General features: G+C 43.2%; 1 protein-coding gene across 1 annotated transcript in view; it reads right to left on the reverse strand.

Moving 5' to 3' along the window:
• The window catches only part of SEC14L1 (SEC14 like lipid binding 1), a 44671-nt gene extending 20845 nt beyond the window's left edge, over positions 1 to 23826 (reverse strand). Inside the window, exons 1-2 of the mRNA XM_059485582.1 lie at positions 23718 to 23826; positions 21798 to 21889 (exon numbers count right to left, since the gene is read on the reverse strand). Coding sequence (XP_059341565.1) covers positions 21798 to 21860 — 63 coding nt within the window. The 5' untranslated portion in view covers positions 21861 to 21889; positions 23718 to 23826. The remainder of the gene's footprint in view (positions 1 to 21797; positions 21890 to 23717) is intronic.
• Positions 23827 to 26067: the final 2241 nt, after the last annotated feature.

The following is a 26067-nucleotide window of genomic DNA, read 5'->3' on the forward strand; positions in this document are numbered from 1 at the left end:
ACATGGGGGCACAACAGCAGGGACAGAGCATTGGTGCTGGAACACAATATTCAGCACTGTTGGGATGGCAAAGCAGTTTATTTCTTTTACAAGACTCTTGTTCTGGACAGAAGGCTGCACATTTTAGTTGCTCATGAGTATCTCAGCCCTCTCCCTGAAAAAGTCTCAGCATTCTTCATAAATTAATCCCCCTTTTAACTGCAATGACTGTAGTTGAAATCAGAAAAAGAAAACATGTCTAGAAGAAGCAGAATTTAGAAGCATTTCTCAGTTTCAGATTGCTTCATTTAAAGCTTTTATTTTAAGGACCTTATGTTACAATTCTTTTATAGACAGGACAAGGGCAGTAGGTACCTAATAGGTAGGTATCTAACAGGCAGGTATCTTTTTCTCACTTTTTTCAGTCTTTTTTACCTTTGGATGAGGAGTTTTCCCCCATCTGAACAGCCCCCTTTATGCAAAAGCCTTTGCAAGTCTCCTTCATTGCACATACTGACACTTTTCTCATTTCAGTCCTCCAAACACTTCATGTTTGCCCTGTGAATGTTTGCAATTCAGAGCATTACCTGCCCCTGAACTGTGAACAAAAAAATGCCCAAAAAGAATATGTTGTTTTAAATGGCAAGACTGAATTGAATGTGTTCAATTCAGAAGAGAATGAAATAATTATCTGCCAAAAGCTGGCAGGCTGAATGCTCATAGAAAAGCAAAAAAAAAAAAATCGTGAAGGTTTCCAAGAGATTAACAGCAACTCAGGATTCTTTCTCTCTATAGAAAGTAGACACAGAAAACTGTTCAGTCAAATTTACTGGGCTCTTAAATCAGATTTTATTTCTTTATGCCTCACTGCCAACACATCCTTGTAATGCACCATTTCCCAGTACAGCCCAGTTTGAATAAAAGGTGATCAGAGCAAACCATGTCAAAATACTCAATCTGATTCAAGCACAGCTGTGCCTTCCATGAGGGACAAACTGCACTTTCACAGTGCAGAGTGGGCAGGAAAAAGCTGCTAAAGGCTACAGGACACTGACAGATCTTCCACCACAAACCTACACAGCACAGGAAGAAAACCTGTAATTTGTGGTGCAACACAGCAAGAGCCACGTGAGTCAGAGCAGCACATGCATGGCCAAGACCGAGCTATTCAAGGAGCATGAGAAAATTAAAGAAAGATCAAACACTGCTTTTATTTTCCAAGAGAACTGAAGGGATTTTGCTGCATTATTGAAGTGTTTTGAACCAGAAATTTTGTCTCAAATCCAGCTTTGCAGACAGGAAATAACTGCATTATGCAGTGTTGCTCCAGCAAGCTGATAAAGCAGAGTTTATTATAAAATATTGCTCCTTCCTTGTATGACAGTATTGTGGTAAAACCTGGACAGATAGGTCTCTGTTCACAAATAAAATCAGATATTCCACACCTTTGTCTCAGTGTTCCAATTTCACTGCACAGATACAATCAAAGACAATTAGTTCCTCAAAAGATGAGCAGCTGCAGAAAACCCTGAAGGGCTCCATGCAGGAGTGAAGGGCTGCTGCTGTAGCACTAAGTGCAGCCAGGAATGGCATTTCAAGGACATGACACTGTCACTGTCACATTTAACACACAGGGTGTGTGGAGACTGACACAGAGCACAAGTCAAGAGCACAGATGTGCTCATCCCCAAAATTCTGCAGCTGCTGCTGGGCTTGACATGAAGTCACAACACTTCTGTGGCTGAGACACCTGTGTACAGATCTGACAAAACGTGATTTTGAGCCTGCAATTCTACAGTTCCTCAATAATGTACTTTTACATTTCCCACCAGCCTCTGGAACATTTGTGTACCCTGATCCATTAGAAGCTGCATTGTGCATCAAGAAAAACACAGTCTGGTGAAGCAGCTTGAACCACAAATTTAACTTTCTTAATGCATGTTAACAGCAAGAGCACTGACAAGCATAATTTCAACCAAAATAGCACTGTAATAAAGCTGCTTTTCCAACTGCTTCCCTTAGCAACTCATGCTCAGAGTAGAGTCAAAATAACAGGATTTATACCACTTTTATCCTTGCTAGTATTTCAGCTGAGTGTGAAGACATGAAAGCAATTCAGAAGTCAGACTATTTTAAACCCATTGCAGTCGTTCTTCATAGCCAAGGGAATTGTACTTGCTGCCACAGCCCTTAGATTTTGGAATTCTAGTATCAGGAATAACAAGTTCCTTTCCAAATATCACTTTTAAAACAGCACTTAGGTATGACCCCCAACCCAGTTTTCAAAGATTTCTGGCTTTTTTGCTTCTCAAACCATGCCTAGGGCTAATAAAATCCCTTGATAATCAGCATGTGCTCAGTCCTCAGGAGGGAGAGTCAGTCATCCATGCAAATAAATTACTCAGCTTCTCTGGCCAGATTAATATATTCCCAGTCTCCTGCCTTCCAGGACAGAGATTATTTAGTATTTCCATTAAATGACTCAAAACTAACTAAAAGAGGAAAAAAATATTCCAAGTAATCTTATGCTGTGCTGCTCTAGTAGGTGAATCCTCCAAACAGAAATTCTAACCTGGTGAAATACAGAGGAATTTCAATTACCATTTAGGAAATTAAGCATATTGAGTGCTTTAACAGCTCAATGGCATGAATCAAGCTGTTAAGATTTTTTTTTTCTTTTTGATGCTTTCTGTCCAAAATTCCTGGCTGAGCAATATTCCAAGAGCAGCAGCACATTCTCCAGGGGCACCTCAAGAGAAGCCATGAACAGATTCATCCTGGCAGCCCAATCTCATCTGCAGCACTCAGTGCTAATTTTAATCTCTGCCTGCAGAGCCTGACCATGTGTGGGCACCAAAATCCAAGTGCATAGCAAAGTTCACTGTGCTCCCCTATCCACTTCCAGCGTGTGGGATTTGTGAATTATTCACAAACACAAGAAACAAGAAGGGTCACTCAGGCAGGATGCATTCCAGGAGCCTGATGATTCCTGCATGTCCTGGTTTGAAAAGGAAGTGAGTTTTTTGGGATGGTATCTCTATATCCTCTCCTCCCCTTGCATTAGAGCACTGCAGATCAATAGGAAAAGCAGTAACCCACAGCAGGGCAACCAAGAGCTTTCATATTCTTGGCAGCTGAACTTGAAAAGAAACAATTCTGGCTGAACTCTCACAGATCAGCAAATAACTTTTCATGCCTTGTATTCTGCTGTTCAGAGCTCTCCATCATTCCCTTCACAACCCATACATATGTATAAAAATCATGACACTTGTTCAAAGCAGCACAAAAATCGTGAGACCTGAACAAAGCAGTGATCTCAGTGGCTCTGAGGGATGTTGGCTCACATGGGAGAGATCAGCTCGGGGGCGTGCAGGCAAGGGAGCAGATGGTTACAGTGGATACACCTCAAAGAGCTCCAGAAATAGGGGTTGGGGTAAGGTAACACTCCCAGGGACTGGGGAGAGGGAACGTGAAGCAAACTGCACGTTGGGGAAGCACAAACATCTTTAACACACAGGCAGCTCTCTGGGAAGAGCCTCCCCTGGGAAGGCAGCTCTGCAGGGAAAAGTCCTCCAAGTGTCACTGACATATTTTATGAAAATCCTTTCACTAGGATTTTTCTCCTGAGAAGCCTCAGAAAAGAAAAAGAAATGTAAACAATAACTATCTGCTGGCTGTGGATACATTTACCAACAGATGTATCTTTGATTGGTTCCATGTGAATTCCAATCATGGTCCAACTGTGTCAGACTATGGTCAGTCACAAGATTTTATTATTCATTCTTTTCAAGCCTTCTGATGTCTCCTTTCTCTTTCTTAGTGTAGTATATAATTTTCTTTTAGTATAATATAATATCATAAAATAATAAATCAGCCTTCTGAAACATAGAGTCAAGACTCTCATCTCTTCCCTCATCCTGGGGACCCTCAAACACCTCCACACTCCAAGGGCACGTTCAGGGTGCCAGGCAGGCCCTGCTCCCCTTGGCTTGGTGCAGGGACCTTCCCCTCAGAGCAGCTCCCCACAGCAGCCCTTGCTCAGGAGGTTTAAGTGGTTTTTCTCTCTGTTGTGTTTTCACCTCATTAAATGTTCTCATTTACAAAGAGAGGAGTTATTTTCTTATTGCTGGGAAACAAAGGCTGCCTGGCAGGCACCCAGTTCTAGAACTCTCTGTGGAAAAGATGAAGGTTTTTGTTACAGACCACAGCTGAGGCTTGTGGGGACTAAAGACAACCTGTCCATGAATGGTTGGGTGTCTTCTAAACAAAAATTTCCTTTATGTGCCATTTCTGGTCCTCAACAAATATGAGGTTGTTTAACAGTCCTTTGACTTCTCTGTAAATCTTAGCACAGTCTATGCCACCAAGACATGACCAGAGTGTAAAGAACACTATGACTTACTTTAAAAGGGAAAAAAAAAAAAAGAATTTAAGCCTTCCATTGCAATTTCTACTTTAAAATAGTGTTCAAGTAGAATTAGAACAAATACACTGTAGCTTTTCCAGCAAGATTCACCAATGGTGAACCTGCTGGCTACCAGAGCAAGATCAACAAACAAAATGTTTGCTTAACAATTTATCACTGAACTGGAGTAAGTAATTAGAAAGTACATCAGGAAATACTTTGTGTGGAAGCAATTTGAATTAAAAATTATAACTCTTCACCTGAAGGAGAGCTACTGCAGAGATTTTAAGGATGAAGACAGATGAAGCAGGCAGCAAGCATTCATTAAAAAGGAAAGCTCTGATTCATCTTGGTTTGTTAAAAGGGAAACTAAATCCCAATGCCCCACATTCAAATATACCTTTGTTTAAATGCATTCATTTTACAACAGGAAAAAGCTCTTCCACTCCATGCAGAGCAGAATTCCACAGAAGAGAGGAAAATCCTGCCTTTCCAAGCAGAGCTGTCCTTGGGCAGGGTGTGAGGAGCAGAGCTGGCTCTGCAGGCAGATCTGGGCACGGCTGGGATGAATCCCAAAGGATTCCCAAAATGAGAGCTGACATTCTCCTGGCAAATGAGAGCGGACCCTTACTCTAAGCTACAGGAAAAAAACTGCACAATTCTCCTTTCTCCCCATCACACTTTCCTACAACTGCATCCTGAGCTGATTTTACTTTGCTCCTCTTGTATCCTCCCTCCATTATAGTCCCAAAAAAGTCCATTTTACCCTGGAATGGCACAAGTCATTCAAACACACAATAGATTGTCTTCACCCTCTGTTCCGTTCCCTGGTACAATGAAATTTGGCCATCTCAGTATTAATGATGCCTATTAAGTGTACCCAAGATAAAATAAATAACCCTTGTGTAAGTTACACCAAAAAATCAATAGGACAAGTCAATATCAGTAAGACAAACATTCTGCTCCGTTTTAGAGGCTAAAGAGTTCCTGTTTACTACATGAGTGTAAGAAGTGACCTGGAACTTTCTAATTAAATGATCTTTAGTGCATTAAGAGTGTAAGTTTACAGCACTGTTCATATCCAGTCTTCCAAAGCAAAGCATTCCCAAGTAATTGGTAAAATGGCCCAGCTCCTTCTGCTTTGCAGAGTGCATTCCTACCTTAAAGTTCATAAACAATGGAGTTAGTAAAAATTTTCATCAAGAACGCTGTAAAAGTTTTATATAATGATGCATCAAATCCTTGGACTACAATTACAATGGCTTTTTTGTTTTTGAAGTTTAGGGGTTTGTCTTTTTTTTTTTTTTTAATACACCAACAAACATTATTATACAAATCAGACAAGTACTAACAAGAACCTACTTTGCACAGATGTTGTTCATGAGTTGTAATTGAAGGTTAATTATTTCTCAAACAGCAAGAGAAGCAATCTTTGAAAACAACCTTGGATGTTCTCCAAGGCAGAGATCAGAGCTTTCAGGTTGAGTATCTGGGAAGAGAAATTGTCAATGGTTCAAAAACTTACTGCAGCATGATATTCAGATTCTTCAAACGCTGTATTTATGCCACTGCACTGAAGTGGTGCTCAAATTTACAGCCCAGGTTTGCATCTCTTCTCCTCAGAAGATCCAGGGAGATTTCCCACACTGAACGAGCCCTGACCTCCCAGGCATTACAGAACCCTGCACAGTCTGTGGGCACTCCCTGGGCTTCCAACACCCACAGATGTTAAATAATCTGTGCTCCAAGCTGTTCTTACACCCAACACTGAAGGGCATTGCAAAACCTTTTCATTAACACCACCAGGGCTTCCTTGGGCCTTGCTCAATCATGAAATGCTACAAGGACTTTTCAGTATCCTTGTCTCAAGAAAGCATCTGAAAGAATAACTGGCTTAGCAGCCACCAAATTGAGCTTCCCCAGCTCACCTCTCCTTCTGTGGAATGGAAATGAAATTCCTGAGAAATTCACCATGAAAGCAGTTGAGGAAAATGAGGTGAATAAGAAAACATTTCTTTTCCTGGCATTTACCAAAGCCATTAATTCTTGCCCTCAACAGCTCCTCTGGCACTCAAGAGTCCTGCATGGAAGAAAAGGTTTTATTAAGTGTCCAGAAAAGCATCATCTCTACTTGTCCTCATCTTCTCTTGGTGCCTATACTTGTTTAAGGGCTTCTCTTGATTTAGTCAAGTTTCACTGGAAAGGATTTCAGGCTCTACACTGCTATGAACAACTCACTTGTGCCTTGTGAATGTCCATAAAGAAAGAGGAAGAAAGGATGAACAGATTTATTCCAACACATTTAAATTCACCCCTAGCTTAACTATATAAAGCCTCAGATTTTATTACTTCCTATAAAAAGGAGAGGGTAAGACTGCTCTGTCCATTTTTACATACTAGAAGCTGTATTAGAAGCCCACAGTACTTTCAAGTTAAGTAAATACCCAGTTAAGTTTCTTGCACATTTCAAATAGACTCTACCTGTTAAAGTGATCCTGTCTTCAGTGGATGTCACCACAGGACAAACAATATCTATTTGTTCTACCAAAGAGGTTAACAGTCCTACCCACGTGCCAAGCAGGCAATTTGCTGCTCAAATCCTAGAAAAACACAGCAAGAAACCTCCCAGCTTCACATCCATTCTGCAAATTCCTGAAAACAATGAGGACATTGCCCATAACCACTACAAAATAACCCAGTATACAGACTAAACTCAAATTCAATAACTGCTTTGTGATCTTGCATGAAGGGCTTTGATTCAGTAAATTAAAAATCTCTATGGAGACAGGAAACAGCACAGAAGTTCTCCTTGTGCTTTGGCTCCACTGAGTTACTCTGAGGCCATAAAAATGTAGAGACAATTTTTTCTGGGTTCCTGGCTTCAAACAGCACTTAGCACCACTCATCCAGAACACCAGGGATGTGCATGGGGAAGCAAAACAACCTTTGAGAACAGAGCTTTATCTCCACACAGCTCTGAGACACAATCCAGGCTACTTCACACCTATTTTATCTCTCCCAATTCCTCTGCAGTGCAAAAGGAACAGCTTCATGTTAAATGTCAGGCAAAACCATAGCTGATACACACAGCCAATCACAAAAATCATGGAATATCACTGAAATGGTGTTATAAAGGAAACTGCAGCTCAGAGTGCTGCTTACACATCACACACCACCTTGGATTTCTGATAGCAGGACTTTTCATGTGTTAATCTGCTACAAAGCACTTCCAAGTGAAAGCAACTGCACCAACACACAATTACTGGCATTTCTGTTCCTCTCTGTGGTTCAGGCAGCATTTCCATGGTTACTGTGTTGATCACTTATTGGCTTTAATTACATTCCAAATCCAGACCAAATGCATAGCTTGGCATTTTAAACAGCTCTAAAGGCAACCCAGCAGGCCAGTTCTTGTAACCTGGCTTTGAGGTGGAATGCACTTGGAATCATAAACTCATTCTGGCTGGAAAAGACTTTAAAACCATTGAGTCCAACCCTTAACCCAGCACTGCCCTGAAAACACCACACTGCCCATAGCATCCTCCAGGTCACTGCAAAATGTCACTGAAATGGACAGACCTCCAAGGAAACTCAGCACAGCATCCACACCATCTTCCCAAAATTTGGTGCCCATTTTAGTTTGTCTTGCTTGTGTTTAAACTTCTTTCCTTTGAGGTCATCACACAGAGAAAGCAGCAGGATTCCTACTGAAAGCAAAACATTCTTACTGCACCAAACATGACCCCAAACCATGAGGGCTTTGGGACATGAGCTCAGTTGTCAATCACAGGACACAGCAACAAATTCACCTCTGGTAGCTGTTGCACAGAATGTTTTGGAGAAATTCAGGCTAAGAATCAACTAGATGGGATTATGCATATTAGTATCACTTCCAGGAAAGGATTTAGAACTGATTTTCTACTGCTGTTAAGTTACAGCAGACATCAAACCCTGCCTACTATCAAAAAGATAGTAACAATTTCAGGGGGGGAAAGCACATTTTCTTGTAGTGATTTAAAAGTTTACACACATTTCAGAATTTTAGATTATGTTCTCTGCAAAGTAAATGTGAAGCAAAGAAGTGCTTGTTTTTCTACCAGCACAAAAACCAGAAATCAAAAGGATTTCAGAGGAAGCTGATTGAAAAAATGCTCCATTTAGACAGCACCTGCAACTAAATATCAGTAAAACTCCCAGCCTGTCCAAGGAAATACTTGACAACATATGTTCATTAAGCATTCTTGACAAATCGGAGTTATACTAAAAATAGCATAGATTCACTTAACACTGCCCAAAACCAAAAGCAAGGAAGGGAATAGAAGCTAAAAAAGGAGTTTCTGGGGAACAGGAAGGTCTGCACAAATTTCCTCTGTATGGCAGCATAAATGTGTTGGCTACAGAGCTGAAGAATCTTAGTGTTCAGGGTTTTCAAGCATGCCTAAAGTTATTTTAATGCTTTAATATTTCATTAAAATAATTTAGGCCTTATAAATAAAGCAGGAGATTCAGAAGAAGTTCTGTTCTAGGTAAGTGGAATTTTACTGGTAGTTCACTGCTGAGTTATTCAGCTGTGGTCACCAACTCAGCAGAGCAAGCAAAGAACCTCATTCTGCAGCAGAAGGAAACAGCCAGACACAGAAACCTCAATCCTCATCAGGGCTGGGACCAGTCAAGCCACCCATGCAGGCTCTTCCTACTCTATCCCCCTCAGTGCTCCCTTCCCATTCAATCTGGGCATTTTCATTTCAGAAAAGTGCTCAGGGAAGTTTTACCAGCAAAATTACAGGGGCCTCATGTTGCATGGAGTGACACTGGAAGGGGACTGGCTCATGACTACCTGAAAACCATTCTGCTACACACAGATTCCCTCTCCTTCCAGATAAAAATTAAACTTTTGATGATTTAATGCAATTTTATTTGAAGTTTTGATGGCTAAAGGTACACCAATTTAGCAGGTAGAACAAATTGGGGATAAAGGATGCAACCTCAAGAAAAGGGTTAACATTCCATCTTCTGTCTGTCAAAGATGATCTTCAGTAACCACAGACATGCCTCAACATGACTTTAATTTGAAGAGTGGTTATTCTAAAACAAATCTGAGTCATCTGTGGTTTGCTTAAATAAATTTGCACAGGTGGAATTGTGTAATAATTGATTCTTGTATGGGAACCTAAATGTCCATCTTCAGAAGACACCTTAATGTGAGGGCAGGACAGAGGAGAAAGTGGATAGCCTGTGCAGGAATTTGGGTTACACCTGCTTACCCTTCCAGGCACACACAAGAGAATTCTTAATTCTCCTCCTCCTCCCTTTGGAAGTCCAGAGAGCCCAAAGTGCCCAAGTGCCCCTCACTGAAGAGTGAGCAAGACAAACTTCAACTGCAGCCTCTGCACAATCCTGAAACACAAACCTCTAAAATGAGAAGCTGGAATAGAGAAGTTGGGCAATAATCACTCCTTCCTCAAGAAAAACAAAAGGTTAACGACAGAAAGCCCAACAACCACGCTGAATGCAAATAAAATAATTTTCATCTTCCTTTCCTTTGGAGTAAGCTGGCAAAGCCTGACCATTCAGGTTAGGCTGGCTTATGACTGAGAGCCCAAGATCAAATTGCTGGTTAGAAAACAACTGGCATTGCTCTGGTCTAGACTGAAGGTGGAACACCGAGGACAGACTTCACAGCTCCAAGCTGCTCTTCACCCCACACAGATCTTACCTGGCCTCGTGGGGGCCACGGCAATCCCAGATGGACCTGCAGTGTCACTGGAACCCGTTTGTATTAAATACATTTGCAACATTATTGTATATTCAGAGAAAAATGCCTGCCCTGCCCGTGTTCCCAGCGAGACAGATGGAAATCAGCCTGGCCCAGAAGCCGCGTAGCCCTGGGCACAGCACTTTGTGTGACAGAATGTGCCCTGCAATTAAAGCCAACCTCAGGAGCTCCTCCGAGAGGAAACTTGGCTTCTGACCCCAACTGCACAGGACACGACTGTTTTGGCTGAAGGTTAAAGCTCTCTGGAGAGGAGGCTGACCTCCAAAAGAGCATCACAGCAAAGGCTGGCCACAGGCCAGGAAAGCCTCACACGTGATTACTGAGGAATGGGAGCTATTCCCAAGCACTTCCTAATTCTCTGCAACGCTGGCAATGCACAGCCCTTTACATAACACAGGAACATATCTCCCTGTGAATTTTTTAAGAGACACACATAAAAACAACTGTAAATCATTAAGCGTGTCCTACCGTTTCTTTAATTACCATTCCTTGTCCTACAGCAGCTGAACAATCACAAGCACTGCTCTGTGTTGCCAACAGGCATTTCACAGGCACGGGGTATTGTCACACTGAAAGCAGAATTTGGTGCTTGGCTTCCCCTTTTCTTTTCCAGTTAACAAAATTGTGTGTTTGGTTCCTCTGCAGTCAGTTTTTTACAATTCAGCTGCAATCTCACTGTGTCCACTGAGGATCTATTTTTAGAACAGTCAAATATTCCTTGCTGCTCTATTGTACCACGTTTAAGCCTCACTTTTATGAGTCCTATAATTAATATTCGTCACTTGTTTGGTCTTAGAATCACAGACACTTTCAATAAGAAGGTCTGTTACAACGTGTTTAACATCTGGAATATGTTAGGCTATTTTAAATAAAATTATTACTGTACAGACAAAATCTAATTTATGAGTGGAGGAGGACAGGATGACTACAGCACTGCTACAGTGTGGGTGCAGAATTCCTCATTAAAGCATTGCCTGAGAGGTTAAAGACTTGTACCAGCACAAGGAAAAAACTCTCCAGACTTTCCCCTCCCCTCCATGAAGGTTCAGTGGAACAGGTTTGACTTCATTGCCTCAGACTTCACCCACCAGGTTTTCATTTGGCCCAGAGGCAATTGGCTTCTAAGCCCTGCACCAGTGATTTCCCTCTTCCAATACTGTCAGGGCAGTGAGCTGCAGCAGGAGAACACAAAATTAAATAAATACATAAATAACAACACCTTGGTTTGGCTTTTGGATCACTAAAATATCAACTGCCAGGCAGAGAGCAGCCATATTATGTTAAGCAAACAAATTAATAAGTTTTAAGTCAATGGAATGCCAGCAAAACGCAGCATGATAGGGTCAGGAGTTTGCACACTATTTATCTCAAGCTAGGAAATGTAATAAAAATACCTTCCATCATGTCTGATGTATCAGAAGACCCTCAAAAAGGTAAAAAAAACTGATGGTGGAAAACCAAAAGTACAAGCAGCAATTCCTCATGTGAAATCATAAACTACTGAACTAACTGAGAGCAGCACCATGCAAATGAGTAATTTATGGCCTGAGGGAGGCACCTGGCAGATCTGGGAGGGCTGAGCCAGGCTGGGCTGCCTGTGCTGCCACAGGAGCAGGAGGTGTGAGGCTCTGCCAGGCTCCAGGGAAAGGATCCATCTCTTGACAGTGTCATGGAACAGCAGCTCCTGCTGGAGGTGTCAGCACAGAGCTCACTGGGCTCCAGAAAGGATTGGGAGCACAAGAAACCAAGCACATGAGATGTTATTCCTGACAATGGCACATTCTGGACCAGAAGGGCTGTCAAGACACATTGCTGGAGGATGAGAGAGTATCCTAAGAGAGTGTTACCATATGTTTATCTCATTCCTATCTTCTCCCCTGCAGGCAGATACTGCCCTTGGCCACTGCCTGAAAGGCAGCACTAGAGAGGCCTCATGGTGCAATCCAGACCTGTGCTCCTCAATTAAGACACAGAATAAAAATCCAAATTCATCATCCAGATATCTCAATAACCAGGTAATACCAGTGCAAGATCCATCACTGCCATGGTACAGCTTCTACACCCCAAAAAAAAACACAGACAGAAAACATGACCTAGCTTCAAAAGATAAGCCAATAATAATAATAATAAAAACAAACAGTCAAGAGTCATTTGATTCTTCTCTAAAAAGAAAATAAATGTCAGAGATTACAGACAATCAGTTCTTTCACCCTCCTTTACAGCAAAGAAAGGCAAACAAAAGCATGAATTGGTTTAGTCAAAACAGACAAACAAGTTTAAGTGAAATTGCTTTAAATCTTGTTCATTACAACTTCGGTGGCTGCACCACACACACCATGAAACACTTCAATAGAAAGAAGTAATTTCATAGTGCCTTGAATTCAGTAATGAAGAACTTATCTACAAGCCAATGAATTGCACAGCAAAGACAGTTTTGCAAATTATACAGTATAATTCACACATTGAATGAAATAACCTGAAAAAAACATCCTCTGGAAAGGCTCCTGCTGCTTGCTATGCCTGAACTGGACCCAGTGTCTGTGGCATTTGAATTTTACACTAAATGAAGGCACACAATGCACACAAGAAAGGAAGTGCTCTCATCAGGAAGCTGCTCCCTTCTGCTGTGGCATAAACAACTCTCAATGGCACGTTGCCACCCTGACCATCACCAGGGAAATACTCATTTTCACAAAATGAGATCTATTATTGTCACACTGATATGATCTAATACTACAGCAGAAAGTTATCAGACAGGCTGAGATGGTGAGGTTTGCAGTGAGCTTTCAACTCCTGCACAAATTGATCTGCATATGTTCCAAAAAGCATCCACACTCAAGTTATGAGAGCATAAATACCAACAAAATGAAGGCAGCTGTAATTATCCAGTAATCCATAACCCCACAGATTTAGATATTTAAATTCATCAATCTGACCATGACAAAACCTTGAAACAGTAATTTAAGAGAGCCCAAACATGTATCATTGAGAATTAAAACAGTTTAAACAAAAATTCATTGTTAATGCAAGAGTCGCTTCTCTTTGCTCCCTCCCACAACCCCTCTGCCAGAGTTAAAGCTGGTAGTCCAGGGATATTTTTATTTTCAAATTTGCATATATATAGAACCCAAAACTAATTATAATAAAGCAAAACCCAGGAGAAATCCAAGATAGAAAATGCTAGAAATTTCTATCCAAGATAGAAATGTTAAGTTTTATACATAAAAAATATAAAGCAAGACAGGCAGCCAGTCCATTCACATGTGATTGTTCCAGCATACAACGTTGAAATTTTTAATTTTCATTTTTCTGAAGCAAGGATAGAGCCCCCTTTATGCCAAAGCAGCTCACAGAATCCGCAACTCCAAACCATTAAGTGCAATTTGCAAGTACTTTGCACTGCTAAATAATACCTGAAGGCTGCTGAATCAGGTTTCTAATGGCCCCTTCACTCAGTGTCACAACAAGCAGCTTCTGCATTTTTCAAAGTGCAGATCCCTAATTATTTCCCAAGGGAGCTGAGGGCTCCCAGAGCGCAGCCCCAGTGGCAGACGCCCTGCTGACTCCTGTTCCTGCAGCCAGCAGCTCACCCACAGCACAAAAAAATCAGCACCCGATCCCACAGGGCTCATCAGCATCCCTAAAGGCACCCAGTGAGGAAATGGGCCTGACAAGGAATTTATCTTCCTTTTTTCCAAGACAGCTCTGGCCCAGCCTGTGACCCTAGGCTGGCTTGGTACATCAGCTTAGCCACAATGGGAAACCACATTTTGGTGATATTTCTCTGCCCCTCAGAAGACAAAGGCCAGGAACCACAAGCTGAAAAGCTTTGTGAACTGGGCTGAAATCAGCAGGACTTGAGCAAAAGCTGTGCAAAGAAAAGCCAAGAACTTGAGAGCTGATCTCAGATTGTGATGGCTCACTGCTGCTTGCTGCATTGGAGCCCAGAGCATGCCAGGCTGTCCTCCCAGCCACGCTGCCACCAGCAAGGAAATGAGCTTGACAAGGAATTTATCCTCCTTTTTTCCAGGACAGCTCTGGCCCAGCCTGTGTCCCTAGGCTGGCTTGGTGGATGAGCTTAGCCACAATGGGAAACCACATTTTGGTGATATTTCTCTGACCCTTAGAAGAAAAAGGCCACAAGCTGAGAAACTTTGTCAACTGGGCTGAAATCAGCAGGACTTGAGCAAAAGTTGTGCAGAGAAAAGCCAAGAACTTGAGAGCTGATCTCAGATTGTGATGGCTCACTGCTGCCTTGTGCTCTTTGGCAGTGCTGCTGCATTGGAGCCCAGAGCATGCCAGGCTGTCCTCCCAGCCATGCTGCCACCAGCAAGGAAATGGAGTTGACAAGGAATTTATCCTCCTTTTTTCCAAGACAGCTCTGGCCCAGCCTGTGTCCCTAGGCTGGCTTGGTGGATGAGCTTAGCTACAATGGGAAACCACATTTTGGTGATATTTCTCTTCTAAATATTGGTGATATTTAGAAAAAAAGGCCACAAGCTGAAACCCTTTGTGAACTGGGCTGAAATCAGCAGAACTTAAGCAAAAGCTGTGCAGAGAAAAGCCAAGAACCTGAGACCTGGTCTCAGATTGTGATGGCTCACTGCTGCCTTGTGCTCTTTTGGCAGTGCCCAAAGGATGCCAGGCTGTCCTCCAGCCATGCTCCCACCAGGGCTCTGATCTCACACACTCACTGACTGCTGATGGCTGAAACCAGCTGCAGTTTGACTGTGACAAAGTCAAATTATTAAACTACCTGTAACAGGCCTTGCTTAATATTTAACAGGAGCTGCTATCCTGACCTGTCTTAACTCTATCACAGAAATGAAATAAAGTGTTAAATAATTCAGCTCAACATCCTAGTTCTTAATTTAGAATACATGCACAGTATTTTTAAACTACATGAAAAAACTGCAAGACAAATTCACTTGGGAGAAGAGGAAATAGACCATTTAAGACCAACCTGTAATTAATTTCAACTTGAGCTAATTAACAGCTTTCCTTGCATATTCTCAAAAGATTCATTTTACATTCAGAATGCAAGAGCTTAAAGATTCCATCCCTGGCCTCCCTCCAGGAACATACTGACTCCAAACCAAGTCCAAAGCAAAAGCAGTACTGGTTACAACAAATACCCCCTCAATTCTGGGTTCCAGATTCTGGACTCTGACTGAAGGTGAAGTCCTTGGGCAGCACAGAGTGCCCAACAATATGGAAACATCTCATTCTGATCTCTAAGCAACTTCTGGCTTCTCACTGGATATGCTTTCTTAATCAATCCCCCAAAAATTCACCCTTTTCCCCACAAGGTTTTGAAGGCTTTTACACATACTTTTTACTGTCTAGCCACACTTTAGCCCATGACCATGAAGTTATTATACCTTCTCCAGACTGTAACTGTAGGACCCTGAGTGTCCAGGACTCTGCAGGATGTGCAACCACTTTTTTTCTGCCAGATTCCCACATATTTAGGAGTTTGAACTCAAAGACTGTAAATTTCTTTTTTCTCCCGGCTGATTTACGACCGGAGATATCTCAGGGACGCCACTTGTAAGGTTTTCGGCTGTTTAGGCTTGTAAGGTTTTCTGTGCTGTTTAGGTGGCCTGGAAAGGCCCAGGGATGGCCTTGAAGAGCCGACGCTTCAAAGGACGAGGAGAGACTTCTGATCTTGTCTCGGTCTTGGTGTTTATTAATTGTTTATCTAAAAGATTTTCTTTCAGCCCGACAGAGGTCTGCACAGCAAGTCAGCCATGGGCACACTCCGCAAACCCCTGGGCGGTCACTTATCTTTATACCTGAAGTTACGTGTACAATATTTATCATTTTTCCCCAATACCTTCTACCCTTATTAACCGGTGCACTTTTAGTAATAACCAATCCCAAAGTGCCACCACCACCACAGAAGATGGAGGCCAAGAAGAAGAAGAAGAAGGACAGGACACACCCCAATTCCTCCATCTTACTTCTTTAGACCCCCCTGTACCAAAATCCTAAACCCTGTGTTTTACACTTTAACTAACTTATCCCTTCACCATTCACCCAGTGAATTCCTCCCAGTCCTCATACAGGTCTCATCTCCTGTGTAGGATCAAAGTCCAGCCACCAGACACTTCTGGCAGCATTCCAGGACTCCCGAGCCCCCCAAGGGTGGTCTCGGCCACTCTGCACCTCCATCCTGAGGTGCTGAGATCCCACATCAGGCAACATCACTTGGATGGATCAACAGATCCTGGAGCAGCACTTCACAGCAGAGCTGAAACACCTACCTGCAGGGGTGAAAAGCTTGGAGTGCTTTCACAACAAAACACAACAACTGTTTTGATACATATTTTCCTTTCTCTGACACCTCTCAGAGTGTGACAGCAGTGGTGGCTTAGCCTTTAAAGTGTAAAGGACTTGTTAAAAACTGACTCAAAGCTTTTGGTGAACAAGAGAACTGCAGCTGTCAGCTACAGTCAGGTCATGTGTTTGCCCCCCCAAAAAAAACAACCAGGAAACCAAGCATGGAAATAGCTAAGCAGGTCAGAAATAACACAAAATAACACATGAATTGCACTGTGAGCTGGCTGCTAAGTCAATATTTTTTCATAGTACTGAACTTTCCATTTGTTACCCACAACTCATTCCAAACAAGTGGCCAAATAATCATTTCTTCTTACACAGTGTCTGACACAGGAACCACCACCATCAGTGAAACTGCAGCTATTTAATAAAAATTCAGAAATTCCACACAAGGCTCTGCTCCACCACAGCTTTACCAACGCATTTCCAACAGCAAATAAGGCTGAGTTTTCAACTCAGCTTTTTCAAAGACAGGAAGCAAAGCAGATGAGGCTCAGGGAGTTCTACAGCAGGAGGGAAAACAGTTCAGAGGCTTTGGGAGCAAACACTCAAGTTTATTCCCTTCCTCAGGATTTAAGTATCCAGGACAAATTCTCAGCAAAGTACTCTGCATCAGGGGAATAAATTACTTCTCTATATATTTAAAGCCTACTTTGTGCTTTCAAAAGCACTTGCAGAAGAGCTTCCTTTTCCTCCCCAGCCTCTCAACCCCTCTTCACATGATGTGGGAAATGCATTTTTTCCAGGAAAACAAAATGAGACTGGAAGGAATAAAAATGGTGAGTGTTTATGAGCAGGTGTGGCACTTAGCTTGATACAGTTTGAATTTTTTTTAAATGACTTTTTAAAGTAATAACTTTTATAGTGAAATAATAATGAACTGCTGATCAGGAGGCTCATTACAATCTAGATCAAGGGATTATACTTTGATTTGTCAATCTGGAAAAAGAGATAATTTTTTTTCTAATCTACTCTTATCACTGAAGCGTATTTATCCCATTTACAATCTTATTACTTACCTGTAATTTAGGGATACTTTAATTCATGAGATTAACCTTAAGAACTATTTTTTAGATCTATAAAGCCAAAGAGAGTCAGCCTGATGTCCAAAAGCAGCAAATTTGAACCATTAAAATGATAATATAATCAAAGGCACTACACATTACACTTACTAGGAAAGATTCATGCTTGAGATAGTTCAGATATTCCATCAGAACAGTGGCAAAATGCGAGATTGATTTTTTAAAATTCACATTATTTCTGAAGCTAAGTGATTTTGACTGTAAATAGGACATTTTCTAAATGGGCTGAAGAGCAATACATTTTCCTCAGAGCTTTCAGAAACTTAAAAAGAAAAATCCCGCTGGTCAATGGTTCAATCCAATCTGTGCTTTTTCAAATATCTTATTTACTTTCCATTTGCATAAATTCCACCCTTGAAATGCCATTGCAAGTGATTATTCATTATTTAAATTTACTTTGGAAATTAAACTCGAGGGGAATTATCTAAAGTATGTCAGACTGAAAATGAGCTGTGAATCTCTAAAGTTAATTTTACCCTTATGTGTGTTAAGGAAGATTCAAGTTCTTAACTGCCTTTTAATATTAAGAACTACTTATTCAGCAAAGTCCCTGTATTACTTTAAATGTAAACCTCTTTAAGCTAATATAAAAAAAATGGAATCTGTAATCTTTAGAAGTTTTAGAAAAGCAGCTTCTCAGTTTTTCTCCAGTATATTTAACCTTGGTAACTTGACAAGTGAGTCTAAGTAAACAGCCATTTTTCCACATTTCAGCTGCTTCCAGCATTACGTAAACTCTGAACAGGAGGAGAAGCAAAATTCTATTCAGTCTCCTGAACAGCTGTGCAAGCTGCTGCTCTGGGTGCTTTTTTAAATACATATCCACTAACACACAGAGATTCCAAAAAGTTAATTATGACAGATATTCCACAGAGCAGCCAAAAATCATCATGTCAGCGTTGGAAACTATTTGGTGAAGTCATCTGGCCCGGGTTAGGTGTGTCAGACTAAAGTGTGGTAATTTCTAGCCTATGATTCTAGAACCTTTTCAAGTTTAGGGAATAGTTCCATTAAAAGATTTGCATCTCAAGCATTATCTGGAACCACACAACTCGCCAGTAGAAGGAAATTTTCAAGGGAAGTAGAGGATATTGGATTTTACACAGCTGGACTTGAATGCTGAGGGAAGGTAGGAAGCTTTGAAGCCATGGATGTCCCAGCTCTGAGCTCCTCACCAATCCCCAGCTGGGAGATAAGGAGTCATGCCTTAAGGATATTGTCATAGAGATATATTAGGCTTCAGCACATGAGTTTTAGATTTCAGTGCAGGAAGTATACAGAGAAACTTATTTTCAACACCAATTTTACTCAGGAAAAGAATTTTGACTCTTGTCTATTTTAGAAGTCTTTATATCATAATTGCCTGCAAAACGCTTTTGTTTTGACAATCATGGCTTTGATCAAAGTGGAATTAAATTCAGTTTTTTGTCTTAATATAGAGCTGCAGTCACCTTTAGCAGAGAACAAAGTTCCCTGGGAGCACACTAGAGCTGCATGAATGGAATGCTGATTGTGCTCCATTCTCCCTCAAGTACCTCTTGGAAAGCCAGGAAGGAAAAGGGGGGAAAAACGGAAATTTGCACTGTAAATGACCCACTCTGCAAGTGGCATTCTCTCAGTGCCTTCCAGAACAGAAGAATTCATGCTGATTTCTCCATCTGAAGGCTAAATATTAGTTTGATTTAATGAGTTACAATTTGCAATTGCAACATGTATCCGTCCAGGGCATCTTCCCAGCCCACATAGGATTCACTGACACTGCTGAACTTCATTACTGCTCCAGAGAAAGAATTACCCCTGGAGTTCCACAGAACACCCAGGGAAGGGAGAACAACGGGCCAAAGAAAATTTTTAGAAGTACTCAGCACCTGAACACAAAGATGAGACCTCACACAAGAGCCAGGCTTGAAACAGTGATTTTTAAAAAGACAATTCAGCACACAGAACACTGCTGCCACACTGAGCAAAGTTTTCTCCAGAGAGTTTTCACTAACAGATGAGAATCTCTGGGTGTGGGTTCAAACCTCTGTTTGAGGACACATTCTCTCAAGGGCTGGCTGCAAATAAAAGAGAGGTACAAAGGAAAATCAAACACAACACACAATGTTAAGTCATTTCTTGGGTGCTTTAAATTCAAGCCTGTGAAGCCAGGCTGTGCCTCGTTTCAGAAGAGCTGCTGGCACTGTTAAAATAACATTATAGCACTTTTTTTTGTTGAGAATATGCAATGTAGTGCTTCCACTCTAGCGAGCACAGAATTTGACACAAGTATTCCTCCCAGAAACACTTCATCAACTTATGCAATCACTGCTCAACCAAGAGGAAACAGTAACAAAACAGTAACAAAAAGCATCAAGCTTGCATTTACTGTTTATGCTCCTCAGAATTTGGCTCATGGACTCCTCCACACACTTCACAAAATGCATGGACAGTTTTGGCGGATCACCAGCAGGAATTTTACAAGTTTTAGAAGTCAGTAACAGCAGCAACATGGCAGGGGGAGGATGTTCATCCAGTGCTCACATTCTGAACAAGTACAAGTGATAACCCACTGTTCTGACACAGTGTAAATAAATCAGATGCATTATTGCTCAGCTAAACTTCCAGTCTCTGAAAGGATTCTGTCTGGCTGTTCCTTTTTATAAGCATTCTTCTCCTCTTAGTTCACTCTTAATTTTTAACTATAATTTTACCCTAGTTGCATACCTACTATAGCCTCTTGCTTTCCAAAGAAAAGCTTTAATGTAAGGGAAGACTTTATATTTGTTAAATATTATTTTTCAGATGTTATCCCCAAGCCACAGAACAGCTTGAGAACTCTCAGTTAATACTAATAGTCAGAAGTGTTTCTAATTACACCCAGCAAAGTATTGTGGACAATCCTGGTATCAGCATTTTGACTCAAAATATCCTTGAAGAAATAACTCAGGAAAAATTTTTACCTTCAATTCAGCAGCAAGATAAAGATTTATCAGCTTAGCAAACAGCCAGGGCATTTCATTTAAGAAACTAATTTTGGCTGATTGATCTAAGAGCCAGTATAACTTCACTGAAGGCTAAAGTTACAGACACCATCAAACTTCACTGAGACCACCTGAAGCCCAGCTGTCAGAGCTACTGAAGTCATAAAAAGCCTTACACAGATCACAGTTGGCTTCTTCACTGCTCAGCAAAATAACAGCTCTGCCTTGAAGTGTCTGCAGGAGCAAGACCTACATGTGTAACACTGGGGGTACCCTTAGGAGTGAGATAAAAAGAAATGCAAGTATTCCCTGTAGAGTGATCCAATCCTTTTTTGCCCTGTGACTGCAAAGGATCACTTCTGTAAGGAACCCTGCACTCCAACCCACGTGATCTATCCAAATATTTACACTAAAAGCACTATTAAAACTCTCTCTGAAGCCATTAAACATAGTATTTTCAGCAAGTGAAATCAAACAATTATTATTTAGATTACAGTTCACTTTTAACTGTTTTTATCAGGGAAAAGCTCCTTAATTGCTCTCTGTAACTCAGAAGAGCCCCACAGCTGTGGTTTCAACTGAATATACTTTAAAATGTCAAATACCTACTTCTGCTCTGTTTTCTGAAAGGAAAGAAAAGGGAGGGAGAGGAGAGAGAGAAAAAAAAAAAGAGAACCTAATTAAATTTCTTTCTTTCCATTACTATTTGGGAAGAAAGAAATCTATCACTATCACACCAATTAGCAACATGCACCCAAAAGGCTTTTTGTTCATCTCTCTGGCCTCCCTGCAAAGTTTTTTCTTCTCTTCCCTCAAAATGTTTCCAGGGTCCTTTCTCCCTTTTCATTCAGGCATATCCTTGCTTTCATGGCTTTCTCTGTGCTCTCTAATCCTACAAACTCTGATGAAGCCACAACATAACAATGTTTTAATCAGTGTACATGACATTTCCTCCCGTTCTAGAAGAGTCTGCCCCCACTAATCAACTCCCAGCACACTTCAATCCTACTTTTGCTCTAACTTCCAAATACATCTGTAATCACTGTCTAAACTTTGGCAGAAAAGGAGAGCACATTATGCTAAGAAAATACTCTAGGCAGAGAAGAAACCATTGAAACACACAGCTCTCTTATTTTGCATTTTGTTTTCAGCTTTGTATTTTCTACAGTATCTACCAAACAAAGCCCAGCAAGAACTCAGCAACACAAGGAAATGTCAAGAAGGAAATTGCAGCAAAAATTAATACTTACAGCCATAATTAACTCAAAAGGGTGTTTATACACCCGCACGGGGGACTGGTACTTCTGCACCATGGCTGCAGTTTAGTGAGATCAACTCAAACCTGAAAAAGAAATTTTTAAAACCATATGTCAGACGTAGGAAGCCATTTTCAATTTTCTCTTACAATTAGTCCGTGCGTGGTACCACGCTAGCAATTCCACAGGAAATCCTTCACAATTCCCTGACAACCTCTTTTAAAACCCAACAGGGGCCCTGAAAAGCTTTATGTATATTTATATATATTTCTGTCAGAAATTACTTATCACTTCTTCCAAAGACAAGATAAAATTAGCACATTTTTAGTCCACTTTTAGTAACAAATCTTCAACATATTTTATGACTCTTTGTCAGGATGGTGACATTTCCTGTGCTGCTGCTTCTGAGAACCAAACACTGACACATCCCAGCGACAGGCAGAGAAGCATTTCCCAGTCCCCCAGCACTGTATGTGGGTTGCCCTGCTCAGAGCAAGGACTAGGGGGAAAAAAACAACAATAAAGAAGTACAGAAAGCACAAAAAGAGGTTTAAAAAAAAGTGTTAAGAGTGTTTGTTTGCAGAAAGAAGGAAAGAAAATGGATTACTGATGGATCAATGGCATTCCTTGATCATCTCAAAAAAAAAAAAAAAAAAAGAAACTTTAGAGGAAAACTTATAACTGGGGGAAAAAACTTGGAGAAAAATTCCACTGTGCAGCCAGAAAAGATTCACTGGCAACACGGAGAGGAATTACTCCAAAGGCTTGGTGCCTGCTCTACCCAGCAAAGCGCTTGACCCGAACTCTCTCGACTGCAATTACGTTTATTGAAAAATCCTGGCAGTAGCACTCGCATATGAATCGCGGGCTGCGAGCCAGCCTCATTTTAGCGAGAAATGAGTTTGCTACAGCAAGAAATGGGTTCGCTACAGCAAGTTCGCTTCGCTTTTCTGTCCGGAAGGCGCTGCAGGAGCGCTCCCGGCCCCGGCCCGAGCCAAAAACAACCCCCGAGCCACGGGAAAGTTCTCCGACATCCCAGCCCCGAGAAGAATTTACCCATGACTACCCCCCAATTTTTCTTTTTTTTTTTTTTTTAAAAAAAACACCTGAATCAGCACAAACAGACGCAAACCCTCTCTTAATCCACGGACAAAAAGAGTTACACAACAAAGAAACTCCGCGGAACCGGGACACCCCGCGAGGGGAACGGGATGGGGGGACACCGGTGACAGCCCTGAGCGCTCCCGGAGGGAGCCGGGACACCCGGGACAGACCCGCAGCGACCGGGACACCCCGAGAGGAGAAGGGACACCGGTGACAGCCCTGAGCTCTCCCGGAGGGATGCAGGACACCCCGGGAGGGGACGGGATGGAGGGAGACTGGCGACAGCCCCGGGACAATCCGGGAGGGGACGGGACACCTTTGACAGCCCCGCATTGCCCCAGAGGGTTCCGGGACATTATGGGAGGGGACGGGACACCTGTGACAGCCCCGCATTGCCCCGGGACACTCCGGGAGGGGACGGGACACCTGTGACAGCCCCGCATTGCCCCGGGACACTCCGGGAGGGGACGGGACACCTGTGACAGCCCCGCGCTGCCCCAGAGGGACTCGGCCAGAGCCGCCTGCCCGGGGCGGCCGGAGCGCAGCGGCCGCGGCGCCGCCGTGACCCGCAGAAGGACTGCGACCCTTGCCCCACCATCACCACCCGTACCCCACCACCATTATTACCGCCACCACCCCCCGTTCGCCACGGGCAGCGCCGACCGCTCCTTGGTGCTGCCCGCAGCCAGCGCTGAGAGGAGCCGGCGGGGAGCGGGTGGACAATGGGAAAGTTGCCGCGGGGCAGGGGGACGCGGGGCTGGGGGACGCGGGGCAGGGCGGGGGCCCCGGGAGGCTCGGCGCCGTGCTTACCGCTCGGAGCCGGCCGCGCTCTCCCCTCATGCCGCCGGGGCAGCGCCGTCCTGCGCGGGAGGGGCGCGCGCGCCGCCGCCCGTCGTTCGCGGTGCCGGGCGGGGGCGGGCCCGGCGCCTGCGCGGGGCTGCCGGGGGCGGGGACGGGCGGGGCGCATGCGCCGTGGGCGGCGCGGGGCGGCCGGCGGGCGTGAGGGAGGAGTGGTGCGGGTGGGGAGGGTTCGTACGAGTCATGGAGTTTCAGCCTGCTGCGGGTGTAAGGGACAGCTTGCACTAGAGTAGGTTGGTTCGAACGCTGTCCGGCTTGGCCTTGAGCACTCCCAGAGGCACAGCTGCTCCGTTCCACTACCTCGCCACCCTCACAAAAGAGAATTTCTTGCAAATGTCTTATCATCGGATCAGTTAGGATGGAAAAGACCCTTGAGATCACCGAGTCCAACCTATGACTTGACACCACCTTGCCAACTAGACCATTGCACTGAGTGCCACTTCCAGTCCTTTCCTAAACACATCCAGGATTGATGAATAAACAAATCTAAACCTCTCTCTGTCAGTGTGAAGCCATTCCCCCTTGTCCTGCCCTGGTAAATACTCTTCCCCCATCTTTCTTGCAGGCTCCCTTCAGGAACAGCAGGGAGCTGAGTCAGGGCAGGTTTAGGTTGGATATGTGGAACAGTTTTTCACCAAAAGGGTGACTGAGCACTGAACAGGTTCCTCAGGGAGAGCATAGCACCTTGTTCACAGCACTGAGGCTCTCTGAGCTCAAGGAGCATTTGGACAATGCTCTCACATGCTGGGATTCTCCTGTCCAGGGCCAGGAGTTGGACTCAATAATCCTGGTGGGTCCTTTCCAACTCAGCAGATTCTGTGATTCTGTGATTCTATACTGGAAGGCTGCAGCTAGCTGAACCTGAAGTCTTCTCCAGGTTGAACAATGCAAATTCTCCCAGCCTTTCCTCAGATCAGAACTGCTCCAACCCTCCAATCATCCCAGGTCCATGTCCTGTGCAGGATGCCCAGAGTATTCCAGGTGGGGTCTCACCTGAGTGGAGCAGAGGGGCAGAGTGCCCCCCCAAATCTCAGGATCTTTTGCTGGTCGCCATGACCCCAAGAAATGTTAAATGTCTCTTTTCCCAGCCCAAGCACTTGAAGAATGAGTCGGAGCTCTTCAGGTTTTGGTCTCAAGGTTGTTTATTGCATCTTATCTATAAAAAAATTTTCTCCTGCCCTGCTGAGGTCCATCCAGCAGGACAGTTCCAGGCACTCTGCCTGCCCCCAGGGCAGTGTTATGTCTTTATACTAAAAACAACATATACAATATTTACAATTACTTTCAATACCTCTCACCTATGTTAGACAGTGATCTTCTACTCTAAACCAATCCAAAAGTGTCAACATCACAGCAGAAGATGGAGGAGAAGAAGGAGGAGAAAGGCTGGACATGCCCAGTTCCCTCCATCTTGCCTCCTGAACCCCCATACCAGAAACCCCAAAATCTACTTTTTCACCTTGTGGTAAATTCACTATCATTCTACTTAATTTGTCATGGCTTGCTGATCTTCATATAAGGTTGGTAATTTGCTCCACAGGTCAAAATCAAAACCACACAGGCATTTTGGGCTCTGTGCCAGGGTCTCTGAGACCCCTGCCCTGGACAGCCAGAGGGATGTCCTGAGTTCCCACACCCAAACACAGAGAGTCACAGACACACACCATGGGTGCAGGAGGGCATGGACAGTGGGACATGGCACCTCCTGCAGGTATCTCCCCTGCCCTCAGCCCCTTGAGCTTCCTGTGGTCCCACACCTCTTGTGGCTCCCTCAGGGCAGGGCTCTGGGGGCTTCTGGGTGGGTTTGAGACACCATCAGGGCCAAGGTCAGTTTAGGGTGATGGCACAGCACAGTACTCCAGGGTCATGGGGCAGTGGGAGTGCAGGGACTCACCTTACTCACTGCTGGAGCATCTTTCTGCCTTTTCTGAATCAGCCAGCATTCACCCAGCTCAGGGTATTTGCACTCTGGGACACCTCGAAGAGCTCAGTCTCACACCATGAGTGGTTTAGCTGTGATGTACTAAAAGCAAGAAGTACAATTGTGCTTTTTACAGTACCAGAGTATCACAAAGAGTGTTAAAATAAGGACTTGAAAGTTAGGAACTCGTGTCTCTGCTCTCTTCAGCAGCACTACTGAGACATGTTGTTTACCCACAACATCTTTTATTAATGGCTCACTCCCTTAGAATATAAATCTACTAGAATTCAGAGTCATGTCCTGACATTTTGATGCAATTCTTTCCCTAGAAAAGCTGAATTTGTGGTTACCACAAATGAGGGATTAAGCTGCCATTCTTTC

The sequence above is a fragment of the Ammospiza nelsoni genome, chromosome 19, assembly GCF_027579445.1.
Source record: "Ammospiza nelsoni isolate bAmmNel1 chromosome 19, bAmmNel1.pri, whole genome shotgun sequence".
NCBI lineage: Eukaryota > Metazoa > Chordata > Aves > Passeriformes > Passerellidae > Ammospiza > Ammospiza nelsoni.